Raw genomic sequence first — 14849 nt, 5'->3', positions numbered from 1 at the left:
GACATTTTCAAAAGAATAATGGGTTACCTTTTGAGCAGGCTTTAGATACAATGTATACTTAAAAGTGACCAAGTGGGGCATGAGAAAATCTGATCCTGCAAGGATTCCCTTCTCCCAGAGTATGAGGGTGAATTTGAGCTCATACTATAAACATTGTGTAGCTCTGCAGAAAACCCATAGCCTCAGACTTAGGAGGATGTGGGCTGTTACCCATTCAAAGCTTTACCAATAAATGATGTCGCATTGCTCAACTCCTACACAATGGAGCACAACCATGTGTAGTGCTGACAGCAAAAGACGTTTTCTAGAGGAGATACTCTTCCAACTACAGTGCTTTCATTAGTTTCTGCCTTTTCTGCCAATTGTGTTGCAGTTGGGAAACTACTTTTGTATTACCTGGGGAATGTTACGAAGGACACCTGTTCAGTCTGATCCAGTTGTAGTACCTATCGTTAATGAAAGGTCAGGCGTAGCCCTGAGACTACTTTTACATTTATTCAACTGGGAAAAAAGCTGCAGATGGGACATCCATCCTCTGGTGTATAAACCATTCCATCTAATTAAGAAAATATCACCATCAGAAGCTGGAGGATGTTAGAGAGATTATCAAATCCCTAAATGAAGAGCAAATAAGAAAGTTCATGTTTTGTGCTAGAGTGCAGGAAATAGTCACCAACAACTGTATTTAAAGCACCTTAGATGAGGTGGCAACAGTTCGCATGTAGTTAACATTCATTCATAGTTAGGTCTTTACCTCTGGTTTCTGACTGAATGCTCAAGCATAGGTAATTAACATGCTTTTTTAATTGCACACTTCTTTGAGCAAAGATTTTGAGAGGGGTACTGAGATTGCCTAATCCATGGGTGCGCTCTTCGTTGAGACACAACATTGTCTCAGAAAATTGCAGCTCCACATACAATCATCAGTCCTCCTATGGAAAGGTCATATCTGCTTAATGGCAAAACTTAACACTGCTACCTAAATGCATTATAATGCATGACTCCTCTGCGAGCAGTGGAGGGCATGTCAGTGACAACAATTGCATCCCATTCCTTACAAGGAGAAATTTAAGATTTAGCTTTATTTCTGGGCAAGCATAAATTTAGTAAAATGTCTGCCATATGCTGCAGATATTGATACTGCATCAAGGTAAACAGAACAGCAAACTACAGTAAATGGGACCTTTTCTTTTTAGGCAAATCACAATTGGAACTGAATTAAAAAGCAGTAGAAGTGATAGGACGTTTTGCCCCTATGTTTTCCGATCTAAGGAAAGTATAACATTGGACTGAGATTAGACCAAAGTCTCAAAGTCGTAGGTAAGTTCCAACAAGTTTATGACCGCTACTCTGCAAGTATTATCCCCTTGCTAAAAGAAATGAATGCTCTAGCCACATTGATTTGGAAGCTTCACATCTACGCATCCTGATGCTTCTAAACAAATGTATTATCTGCACTGTGCAGTAGGTGTAAAACATTGACAACATTTGATACTACCATTTTGGATCAATTAAACAATTACATCATTGACAAAATATCAGTTGGTATTGGTGATCTGTTTACTCAGAAGCAAGTGAGGTGTGCCCTTACCTAGCTGATTATGGGAAATGCTATTCAACAACGGACATGAATTGAGACATGTAAGTATTCTATCTGTTCAGCTTCACAGTAAATGAGCAGATCCAGTCCTACCCCCAGTCAGGAGAATGAATCTAGGGACACCCATAGATGCTGAAAGCCCAAAATAACCAAACAGCAGAAATCATTTTGGCAATCCAAAAGAACTTTATTCTTTACCAGGGATCATATTCCGACACTTAGAAAGAAATTTAAGTTCGAGGCATATGAGCTGCAGATTATACACTGTACATAGATCGCCATCTGGTGTTGGGCCCGGATGTTTGCAGTTTGTTTCTCCTCTTGGAAAGTCTTTGGGAGTCACGAGGTTGGTGACTCCTCCTCTGGTTAGTATTGCGCATGGGCTTCGGCTCCATCCTCAGATTGTTTTTTTCCACCATCGGGCTCGGATGTAATACTTCGCGCTCCGGTTCCGAACTTCCCAGTTCACCGATCGACGCACAAATCCTCGCTCATCGAGCTTCTTCAAAGATATAAATCATCTTACTCATCTTCTCTTAGGCACTTCTTCGATTCCGGTGGTCGACGGCGGCCTTCGGGCCTATTCCGGCTCCGGTCTCGGCTGATGGAAAGAACTCCCTTCAAGAAGTCCCCTCGATGTGGGTCCAAGTTTCCCCACACCGATCTCCATGAGGTGTGCAACCTCTGCCTCTCCCCAGAACACGAGGCCCGAGACAGTCCCGCCTGCAAGTCTTTTCGCTCAAAGACCATTCGAGATAGGGCTAGACGCAACATGGCACACTCCTCGGCCTCCGCTCCAGTCGACATCTTCGGGGAGGACGTCGAAGCTCCGGGACAACAGGACATAGAACAGGAGGACGACGACCTCGTCAGCGCTTCCGAGGCCGACGACTCAGATGTGGAGGACATCACCCCGGCGCAGCGGGTCGTGAGTACAATTCCCCCTCCCACGCCGATACCGAAAAAGGCTTCAGTCACACCTTCGCCTCCGGGCCTAGGCAAGACCAAGGACATTGCTTCTCACACCCCACCTTCGGGCCCGGTAAAGAAGCCTATTAAGCCTTCCGGCAGCTCGGGCTCGAGCCAGCCGGCCACCGGTGCCGAGAAACACCCTTCGGCACCGAAGAAAAAATCGGCCTCCACCTCCACACCGAAGCCGGCACCGAAGTCTTCGGTGCCGAAACCTGCTCCTCCGGCGCCGACCAAACATCACAAGACCCTCGGCACCGACACTGACGTGCCGAGACCACCTTCGGCACCGACCAAAAAAACGGAGGTTCCCAGGAAGCACGGCTTCGACAAACCTAAAAAACCGTCGGCCCCGAAACCTTCGGCGCCGACCGAACAACCAGTGTCACAGGAGCTCTTCACACAGGATCTTTTGCAAAAAACCCTCACCAAGGATCCAAAGACCGGACACTTGACATTGTCTTCAAAAAAGAGACACTTGGACAAGCCGGCTCCACCTCCACCTCCAAAGAGAAAGGACATTGCTACCTCTCCTTTTAGGGTGCCTTCCCCACCTCCTCCACCCTCTCCACCTCCACCCTCTCCACCTCCACCCCCTCCACCTCATCGTTCCCCCACCTTGTCTCCTGTCCCAGACGATTTGGGGGACCCTTATTATGATCCAGCAGATGTGCCACAAGATCCCACCCCTACTGGATCTCCAGACCCATGGGATGATTATAACAATCCGGACATCCCAGATGTCCCACAGGATGACCTATCCATCTAGGCCATCCCCTCCTGAAGATTCCTTGGGTTTTCACCATTTGTTACAACGGGCGGCACACTACCACGGGGTGGAGTTACATACCGACCCAGTGGAGGAGGATTTCCTCCTAGACACCTTTGACGATACACATAGGTCCACTGCCATTCTACCTATGTTAAAGGGCGTAATTAAACATGCCCCTGAGGTTTTTAAAGACCCAGTCAGGGCCAGGGTCCTAAACCCTCGGATAGAGAAAAAATACCAAGCCGCCCGTACAGACCCTTCTTACATTAAAGGCCCTGCACCATTAGATTCCCTAGTGGTATCTACAGCCAGGAAGCGCTCAAATTCTCAGGCGTCAGGCGAGGCGCCCTCACCTGACAAAGAGTCCAAGCTCCTAGATGCGTCAGGGAAGCGCACTGCGTCACAAGCGGCCAATATATGGCGTATTGCCAATACGCAAGCTCTGTTGGCCCGATACGACAGGGCGCATTATGATGAGCTAGAGACCATCATGCACCATCTCCCTGAAAAGTACAAGACTAGGGCTAATGAACTTATTCAAGAGGGAAAAACAATAACCAATACCTCGATACTATGTGCCCTAGATGCAGCAGACACAGCCTCCAGGGCCATAAACACCAGTGTTCTTCTCCGTCGCCATGCCTGGCTCAGGGTTTCAGGGTTTAAACCAGAGGTTCAAGCCTCTATATTCAATCACCCATTCGACCAAGATCATCTATTTGGCCCTAAAGTAGATGAAGCCCTGGAAAAAATGAAAAAAGATACAGACACGGCGAAATCTATGGGAGCCCTACAAACACAGACTCCCAGGTGCTCCTTTCGCCGTTCTTCCTTTCGGGGCACGGGCAGAGGCTACTCCTCGGACACTGCATCCACGTCCTATAAATCCCCTCCTCAGTCTACCTTCACGAAGGGTTATCAAAGAGGCGGATACAGAGGCAATAATAATAAGGGCAGAGGCAAAACAAATACCGCCCACTCTGCCACACCTCCTGCCCAATGACTTTTCCCCCCGCTCCCTCCAGACCATTCCACTCCGGTCGGAGGCAGACTACAACATTTCCTTCACGTCTGGGAGACAATCACCTCAGACAGATGGGTGACACAAATTATTCAGTCAGGGTATTGCCTAGAATTAACATCTACGCCCCCCAACATTCCACCCAGTCACCGCCCTATGTCGCAAGAACATCCTGCGCTACTAACACAAGAGGTGATCTCCCTCCTGCAAAAAGGAGCAATAGAGCAGGTCCCCATAAATCAACAAAATTTAGGGGTCCACTCCCTGTACTTTCTAATTCCAAAGACGGACGAGACCCTACGACCTATCTTAGATCTCAGACCTCTAAACACCTACATTCATTCAGACCATTTTCACATGGTAACCCTCCAACAGGTTCTTCCACTTCTCTCCCAGAACGATTTTCTCACCACTCTGGACTTGAAAGACGCGTACTTTCACATCCCAGTACACCAGTCTCACAGAAAGTACCTCATGTTTGTGGTAGACAGACAACACTACCAGTTCAAGGTGCTCCCGTTCGGGGTAACAACAGCACCAAGGGTTTTCACCAAGTGCCTGGCAGTAGTGGCTGCACACCTCAGAAGACGCCACATTCACGTCTTCCCCTATCTGGACGATTGGCTCATAAAAGCCACGTCCTACCAACAATGTGTGCAACATACCACCGCTACGGTCCAACTACTTCACCAGCTAGGTTTCACGGTGAACCATCACAAATCCCACCTGGTACCATCACACACAAAACAATACCTCAGTGCTACGATAGACACCTCAAAAGCCATAGCCTATCCCAATCCTGCCAGGATTGCAAACATACAGGCTCTGCGTCAGAAATTCATATTTCAACACTCTCTCCCAGCAAGAGTGTTTATGCAACTGATAGGGATGATGGCCTCTTGCATTTTCATAGTGCCCCATGCAAGACTCCAGATGCGTCCACTCCAAGAGTGCTTGGCGCGCCAGTGGAACCAGGCCCAGGGACAACTGAGAGATCTGGTGTTGGTAGACGGTCGCACCCATCGCTCTCTGCAGTGGTGGAACACCACAAACCTTTCCAGAGGTCGACTGTTCCTGGACTCGGTCCCACAAATAATCCTAACGGCAGATGCATCGCTCTCCGGCTGGGGAGCTCATCTGTTACATCTCACAGCACAGGGCACATGGACGCCGCAACAGAAGTTACTCCACATCAACCATCTGGAGTTACTGGCGATCTTCCTCGCCCTAAAATCCTTCCAGGCGCAGATTTCAGGCAAGGCAGTCCTCATTCGCACAGACAACATGACTGTCATGTACTACATTCAAAAACAGGGGGGCACACACTCTCCACAGGTCTCTCAGTTAGCACAGAGCATATGGAGATGGGCAATTCCACAAAAGATTTTTCTCCTAGCCCAACACGTCCCAGGAGTACAAAACACCGTGGCAGATCTGCTAAGCAGACAGACACAACAGATCCACGAGTGGGAACTTCACCCACAGGTTCTTCACCCGTTCTTTCAGAAGTGGGGGCATCCACACATAGACCTATTCGCCACCCACGAAAACAAAAAATGCCCAAGCTTCGCCGCCAGATATCCACACCCATTGTCCAATGGCAATGCGATATGGATGAACTGGTCAAACAAATTTGCATACGCTTTTCCACCTCTCCCACTAATTCCATTAGTGGTGCGAAAGCTACAGCAGCATTCCCTAACTCTGATCCTAGTAGCTCCAACATGGGCCAGACAACCGTGGTACACCACACTGCTGGAACTCTCAGTAGTACCACACCAAAAGCTACGCCTCTCGCCATGTCTCTTAACCCAGAACCATGGAGAGATCAGGCACCCGGACCCAGCTCAGCTCAACCTTGCGATCTGGCTCCTGAGGTCCTAGAATTTGGATATCTCAACCTGCCCCCTGATTGCATGAACATTATCAGGGAAGCTAGACGCCCTACTACTAGGGCGTGCTATGCAGCGAAGTGGAAAAAATTTGTTGTTTACTGCCACAACAACGCAATCAATCCTTTAAATGTGTCCATACAGCACATTATATGTTATTTACTCCATTTACAAAGGTGTAACCTAGCATATACCTCCATTCGGTTACACCTCGCTGCAATTGCTGCCTATTTACAAAATAGGCAGTACCTCTCACTTTTCAAAGTGCCTGCCATCAAAGCCTTTATGGAAGGCCTTAAAAGAGTAATTCCACCCAGAGTGCCACCCTCACCTGTATGGAATTTGAATATAGTCCTCACACGGTTAATGGGACCCCCTTTCGAACCATTACATAAGTGCGAGCTGCAATTCCGCACATGGAAAACAGCTTTTCTAGTGGCCATCACTTCCCTCAGAAGAGTTAGTGTAATACAAGCACTCACTATACAGGAACCTTTTCTTCAGATGCATCACAACAAGGTTGTACTCCGCACCAATCCCTAATTTCTACCTAAAGTCATTTCTCCATTCCATCTAAACCAGTCGGTAGAATTACCGGTCTTTTTCTCGCAACCCCAAACAGTTGCGGAAAGAGCCTTACACACACTGGATGTTAAAAGGGCTTTACTTTACTACATCCAGAGAACACGACCTTTCAGAAAAACCAAACCGCTATTTGTTTCCTTCTCCCCACCACACAAAGGCAACCCTATTTCCAAATCAGGGATAGCTAGGTGGATTGTAAAATGCATACAGATTTGCTACCACAAAGCCAAACGAACGCTATCGGTTCCCCCTAAAGCCCACTCTACATGGAAGATAGGGGCTTCTATGGCTTTCCTAGGGAACATACCACTTGATGACATCTGCAAAGCAGCGACATGGTCAACGCCGCACACCTTCACAAAACATTACTGTGTAGATGTGCAAACCAAGCAACAAGCTAGTATGGGCAAAGCTGTACTAAAAACACTGTTTCAAACTACTGCAACGGATACCGGTGGTCGCCGCTAGGGTTGGGTACTGCTATATAATCTATGCACAGTGTATAATCTGCAGCTCATATGCCTCGAACGGAATATGCTACTTACCAGTATGCATCTGTTCTTGGCATGTAGAGCTGCAGATCTATACACGCCCACCCGCCTCCCCGGCTACCTGTATCCGTTCCAGTCTTATCTTATTTAGATACAATACACATGGGTTTCTTTACTGTTACTACTACGCTCCATCTTTCCCTGCTGGCGAAAAACAATCTGAGGATGGAGCCGAAGCCCATGCGCAATACTAACCAGAGGAGGAGTCACCAACCTCGTGACTCCCAAAGACTTTCCAAGAGGAAAAACAAACTGCAAACATCCGGGCCCAACACCAGATGGCGATCTATGCACAGTGTATAGATCTGCAGCTCTACATGCCAAGAACAGATGCATACTGGTAAGTAGCATATTCCTTATTGGTAATGGTGGTGGTCTATTTCATGTTGGTGTCACAAGCATAACTACACATGAAGCCACAGCTGGAAGAGTGAAGGTAAGCATTCTCAGAGTGCAAGGGGGTAGGAGGATCTAGTGTCTTCCACAAAGTGCAGTCTACGTTGGGTGTGTATGTATATGTGTGTGTGTATGTATATATATATATATATATATATATATATATATATATACACAAACACACCCACTATTGTGTATTCTGGCCCTACTGCTCATTCATTCCTACTTTATATTCTCCTATTTAGCCATATAAAATTACTCTGCTGGTTCCCAAAATGGGCCATGTATTAAGTGCTTCATCCTGCAACAGCACTTTCAAAATACTTTTTTTCCCTTTTTATTTACCAATCAAACGTGATCCGCTAAATAAAAAAAATGTACAGCTGGTCATGTCATTCACGTCATAAGCACTGGGGATGCTGAACAGATTGGCTAAAAACCATTGGCAAAGCCAATAGGTCCCACAGGTAAAACCTATCTGCTTTGCCAGTGCTTATTCTTTATTGTTCTTACTTCCTCCTTTTTTCCCTTTTGTCTTGCTGTATTCTTGGTTTCTCCATTTCCTGTTTTAAAATTTTTTTTTTTACACTTTCTAATGTTTCAGGAGTGTATGTTGTATCAGATTTCCTACATTGTGCTTGGTATATTCCTTTCATTCAAAATTGGTGCATTCTTATGAAAAAGGTATTTCTTTGTTGTCAGACTGACGTTCTTCATTTGGGTATTTGTTATAAAAAGGTACTCCAAAAATACTCCTAGCACCAGCAAAAACTAGAAACACATCCTTGTGGGATTCTAAGCATTGTGGAACATTTAGTGGTACTTTTTGGTTCAATCAGTTTAACCTATTTTTCCCTTATTCATTCATAGGGACATCTCTGGGACCAAATGTGATTTCACAGTTCAAGTACAGCTACGGTATGTAGGTATTTATCTATGAATGCTTTTATTTAGTAAAAGATAATTAAGTTTTGTGGAATCTTAAACCTACCATGCAGTCTGAAGATGGATATTGAAGTAAAATTGGAGGTGCCTAAGACACCATTTTTATACCCGGTTGACTTGCAGTAATGTAACGCACAATCTCTGCTCAATCCAAACTATCATCACTCCTGATGAGCCAGCCCACAAGGATGACATGACCAACTCGGTCGTCCAGAAGATAGCAACAGAACCATTCTGATTGCTGTAACAAGTCTATATATCCTTTGTAGGCCCCCGCTGCTGAATATACACCTAAAGCCCCAATCCTATCAAACATCTTACACTGTATACAAGTTAATAAACTGTGTTTATTATGGCGGAAGGGAGACTATATGGAATAATCTAGGTGGAACTAAATAGGCTCCTTATAATGTTGAAGGACCATACTATGTTGTGTATGAACCATACGAACTAACATATTTGATTAGGCCACACTGTTGTAGTTGAAAGCCATACATTAATGTGGGCATCTCGGCTTCCTCAAGAATATTTCAAAAATATTATTTCAGAATTTAAAGTGTTCTTAATTTCTCAACTGGATCTTTTAAACTACTTATGTCCACGAGGTTGATATATCCATGTGGACTACTCAGATTTTCTGTAGAAATATAATCAAAGGTTACTCAAGAGTATTTAAACACTCCAGATTTGTTTAAGCCTTTTGTGTGAGCATTTGTAGAGTATAACTCTGGTTCTGTTTTATTAGGAAAATCATGTATTCCCCATTATTAGTCCCATTGTTCTCTTTTCATATTACTTTCCTTTTCATTTCATAATATGCCTTCGATCGCACCTTTATCTGCTTGCATTCTTATCTTTACCTTTTTTGTTGTCAGCCCAACATATTGTTTCTGACCCCAACATGTCCTCGGATTACCCCCATGGTATTTCAGGTTGTAAATGCCTGTTGTATCCAAGGGCTAGGTTATCTCGTGTCTGTTTTTGATGTTTTTCTCCGATTACATACTTTTCATTGGCCCCAGGGAAAAAATACCGATTTTCTTCATGATTCACTACTTCCATTCTTGTATGAACTAGTTTGTTCACCAGGTTGTAACCCCTTTTGAAATGGTAAGTGTAACCTCAAAGATTCTCCAGTGTCTCATTGTGATCTTTATTTGTATAATTTGAAACCAGCAAATTGTCCCTGTGGTTGTCTTGTAGCTGATTTCCATGTATAGTCCTAAGCACTTGAATAGTCCCGCACACGTGTGGGGACCCCGGAGCACTTCTTTTAGATTTATCTTCTTAAGTGGACATTGTTCGCCTTTCTTCAGGAAGGCCTGTAAAGACACTTAAGAGATAGACAATAATGCAGCCTAAATACATAGACTACATTGGCCGCATCTTCATCTTGAAGTGAAAATAGGGTGCCAGTACACTATATTTTGTGCCGTTTTGTAGTGGTTAACACACAGAAGAATCCTATTCACAAAACTCAATTTTTTATGATGGAGATGAAAGAGAGGACAGAATAGCCTCGTAGGCTGCAATTCTATTTCTTGAAAATAGAAGCCGTGCCTTTAAAAATTCAGCGACCACCAGTATCCCATCATGCACAGCTATTGGCAGTTACTTCAGTTCTTTTTTCCAGCTCCTGCTATTGGGACCCTGGAGCATTGAGCTCCACCAATTTTGATTTTTCTCTTTAAAATTCACTTCTGAATTTCCCAAATAACTACTTCACTCGACGTCTTTGGCCTTTCCGTACCTTTTTCTGTCTTTATCTGATGAGAATTTGTACAGTTTTCACTTAAAAATGTCATCCCATTTTGATAAGTGTCCCGACTGTGCGATCGGCAGAAACACCCTTTTCACCTCTATCAGTAATCATGCCCTTGAGGTAAATACTATGCTTTTCCCGGCGTAGGTTCGCTAGCGTCGTGGATGGAACACATGGAGCCAAGCAGTGGGTTCCTCTTGTACCGCATCCAATGATGATATAATAGCTACAGCGCGAGACGCTTAGAGCCCCCACTGTGGGTTCTACTCTACACCGGTTGTACTTCATTTACACTAGTTCAACATATCAAGTGAGTTGCTATTCCTTAGCACCATGTATTGTGTATCTACCAAGACCATTTGGCACCACTAAATAGTGTTTTCCTGAATACAGGTCTGGATTAATACCGTTTCTGTAACACCTGTCCCACATGACATTGTGGATTCTACTACAGAATCTCCTTCACTGTACTGGTAAGCTCCAGTACACACACATGACAAGCCCTTCTAATTAATCTGTTATTCCTTAATTCCAATGCTTACAATCATACCCTTTCCCTCCCCTGAAGTCCCCAGAAACTTAGTCCTGAAGAGACCCCGTATCTAGAGAGGGTCGAAACACCGTCGACAACAGACAAGAGGGAGCCTAAATCAAATCATCACTGTATTAAGCTCATCCTTTTGTACTTCACCAATAACCTGTTCCCCCCCCCCCCCCCTTTTTTTTTGTTTACCATGTCACACAATACTCACCAAATAGGTTATGGTCATTTCACTGGGGCTAACAACATTACTCCAAATGTGTAATGATATGTAAATATTTTATTGACTTGTATATAAGGAAAACGTCTGTGATACAGACTAGAACTGCATAATAAAGTTACCTACTTCGGCTGAAGTCAGGTAGACCTGAAAAACAAGGTGTATGGGCTTTTTCAATTAATGTGTGTGAAGAGAATATTAATGCAAATAATACTCGATAGGGTGTCATGAATGTATAAAATAATTTCTAGTTATGATTTAATCAGAGCAAACACTTGAGTTGCAGATTGTGTACTGATCTAGATAAATGAGTTCCTTGTGAACATTGTTTTGTACTAATGTACTCACCCAGCTCATAAGGACGTATGGGTTGCTCTTGTTTTCTAAAACAACCTTCAAATTCAGGGCAAATGGTCATGCAGAGAATCCACGTACCATGTCAATCTACTAGAGCTACGAGCAGTTCATCTGGCGCTGGAAGCCTTTCACCCATCACTCCGCTCCAACTCACTGCTTGTTCAAATGGACAATACATCAACAAAAGCAGGAAGGCTCGAGGTCCAGACCCTTACCTCTGGAATCCCAGGCAATCAGGAAGTGGCTTATGGCCAGAAATCTCTCGGTTTCGGCAGCTCACCTCCCAGGTGTTCATAATGCTCTGGCCGATTCTCTCAGCAGGGACTTCCAAGAGTGGGTCTTAAACAACGACGTGGTCTACGATATCTTAGGAAGATGAGGTACTCTGCAGGTCTACTTGTTCGCCACCGCAGAAAACCGCAAATGCCAAAGCTTGAATAAATATTAGCCTTTTAAAGCGTGAACCTTGACCGGAGGCGTCAAAGCGGTGCAGAAATGGCCAACGAACAAGAATGCGTAGGGCTCACAGTGATGAGTGGATGAAGAGCCAAGTCTTCAGTGCCTACGGAAGAAAGAGTGAGACTCCAGTCCAGAGATTGAAGAAGGAAGGAAATTCCAGAGTTTGGCCGCAGCAAGGGAGAAGGCATCCCCCCAATCTTACTCTATTAAACCTTGGAACTACCAACAGATTTTTACTGGCAGATCTAAACTACTTAGTGGGAACGTATCTTCAAAAGAGCCTTTTAATGCCTTCTGACCCGGTGTTATAAAAAGCCTTGTGAGCGGGACAAAGGGCTTTAAACAGGATTCTCCGGCCAAGAGGGAGCCAATGCAGCTTACTGATAGTCAAAACAGAATGGTGTTTGGGATGCCCCATCACCAATCTGGCAGCAGCGTTCTGCACCAGCTGTAGTCGATGAACGAGTCCCTTGTTGATACCCAAGTAAAGAGCAATGCAATAGTCCAATCTGGACAACACAAGGGCAACAACTGCCTGCTTTCGGGAGAAAAACAAAGAAATTGAGATCTTCCTGAGAATCCTAATAATCCCAAAGGAGGTGGACACCGTTCCAGTGATCTGGGGGCCCAAGGAAAGGGAATTATCAACTATAATGCCGAGATTTTTTGCGATGGACCCGGGGCATGGGCCAACCGTTTCGGGCCACCAGCCCTCTGACCAGATGTCCTGTTGGTTTCCAAAGATCATAACCTCTGTTTTGTCCCCGTTGAGTCTGAGATAGTTCTCTACCATCCAGGAGGTCACTGCCTGCATGCAGTTTTTAGGTCTCGCCTGACCCAGCGCATTCGCTGGTCTGGCGAGACTTTTAGTAAGGGCTTCAAAAAATGCTGCCATGGCTGGTCTAGCGCTTGCGTTCACACGAGCGTGCACGCGCGCAGCTGCCATCTGTCTTTCACGGGTCATTAAGCGTGTGGACGCTGCAGCTGCTTTCACTTTTGCAGCCGTGCACCCACTCGCTCCGCACTGTCCGTGTCCATGTCTTTACTTTTGCTATAATCGCGGCACCCGCGCTTTATTATCATTAAAAGTAAAGCGCGGGTGCCGTGATTATAGCAAAAGTAAAGAAATAGATGTTTTTTCTATTTCTTTACTTTTGCTATAATCGCGGCACCCACGCTTCACTTTTAACGTTAAAAGTAAATCGCGGGTCACGTAAAACATTTAGGCAGTTTGATTGCTAAATTTATACTGAATGTTCTTCACAATTGTTTGCAATAAACCTGCATAGCTGCATAATAGGTCCTGGGTATGGCACCAGTTGCACAGCTGAGTCTTTGAAAATACATGTTTAGAATATGAATAGGGAACGAAACTGATCTTTTCTGTGATAAACTACTGCATGAACTTCCCTCTATCAATTTATTTAAATAAATGTATGCTCTTTGCACTGATGAAGTATTTCTGGATGAGCTTTGCCTGTCTCATGAGTCCGGCCTTGGTAGGGAGTCCTTTCTGGAGCTCCTGGGCTTTGCTTTATCCAGTTCCAAACATGGTCCGTGGCATCTTCTTTCCAGTTCATCTGTTATTCTAAGGCAGTAGTAACTATGCAGCAGGGGGCATGGTGCGAAAAGAATTATAACCAAGCCTTATATCCTTACACAGTGTTTCTGTGGGCATGAAGGCCAGCAGGGCACACAATATCCAGAGAGTCCTCCTGCATCATAGAACACGGGCATGAAATTATATACACACATTTCCAGATAGGCTGCAACACATTTCCCCATACAGACCAGAAAATAACCAACACCTTTTCACATACAAAAACGTGAAACTCAAAAAGGTAGTTGGAGCTGAAACCATCCCAAAACTGCACATGATATGTTAAACTGGTAGGACAATGTCTTCTATGTTAAGAGGTTTATGTAGCTCATTTGCCTTTTTTCTCATCTTTCTGTCTTCTCTTACCCATTAGATCTTGTCACTTGTGTCCATGATTCCCTTGTCTCACCCACCCTTAATTCTGGCCAAGTTCTCCGCTCCATTACATTCTAACATGTCATCCTCCCACCTCACATAACCTTATTATAGTTTGCAGTTCACTTCGTTTCCAAATATACACAGAATACCTCTTGCCCAAGACTTTCAACCAATTGCTTATTTTACCACCTTAGCTGGCAACCATTTGACATCTCAATTTCTTAATACACACAGGTACACTTCACCACACCCTCACACAAAATGCGATATGGGCACTCTTTGATTTCATTATGGTTTTCGGGTCTGACCAACTACCAGAAGGAGGATCTGTGTGTGATGGCCTGGGCTAAAGGTGCATCCACTTACTGAACAGCAAGATTTACTGAAGTTTCCTTTGTCCTTCTCCATGTTATCCTTAAAGAACTGCTTTTGCACATGTGCTATGATTCCTCATATTTGGTTGGATTAATTCATGTCATGTTGCAGGCGCTCCAGTCCATACTTGCTGGTGTTGCAGGAGGAATCGGACATATACCATGTAATAGGCTAGAATCCGTTTGATAAGGAGAGTTGTTTCCTTCTTGTAGAGGGCACTGAGACAGTACTCCTGAATTTCTACAAGTATGGACTGCTCTTTTTGAGAGTCAGAAACCTTACCGATAGTCATGGTGCTGATTGTTGAACTTCACATGTGTAGTTCAGGGACCTGTTTTACCAATGTCCTGCTTGAGTATGGCAGTAAACCGTCATACTGTCAGGTAGTTCTTGTGGTTTTCAACAGTCTGCTAGGGGTTTTTTCAA

The 14849-nt window shown here is 44.7% G+C and overlaps 1 protein-coding gene across 3 annotated transcripts in view; it reads left to right on the top strand.

Annotated features, from left to right (window-relative positions):
- Positions 1 to 14849, top strand: part of PIAS1 (protein inhibitor of activated STAT 1) — an 872437-nt gene that overhangs the window by 371086 nt on the left and 486502 nt on the right. For all 3 annotated transcript variants that reach the window (XM_085644594.1, XM_085644596.1, XM_085644595.1), the window contains exon 4: positions 8657 to 8704. In XM_085644594.1, coding sequence (XP_085500720.1) covers positions 8657 to 8704 — 48 coding nt within the window. The remainder of the gene's footprint in view (positions 1 to 8656; positions 8705 to 14849) is intronic.

Source organism: Triturus cristatus, chromosome 3_1 (genome assembly GCF_964204655.1).
Source record: "Triturus cristatus chromosome 3_1, aTriCri1.1, whole genome shotgun sequence".
In the NCBI taxonomy this organism is placed as follows: Eukaryota; Metazoa; Chordata; class Amphibia; order Caudata; family Salamandridae; genus Triturus; species Triturus cristatus.
This window is presented reverse-complemented; position numbering and strand designations above follow the sequence as displayed.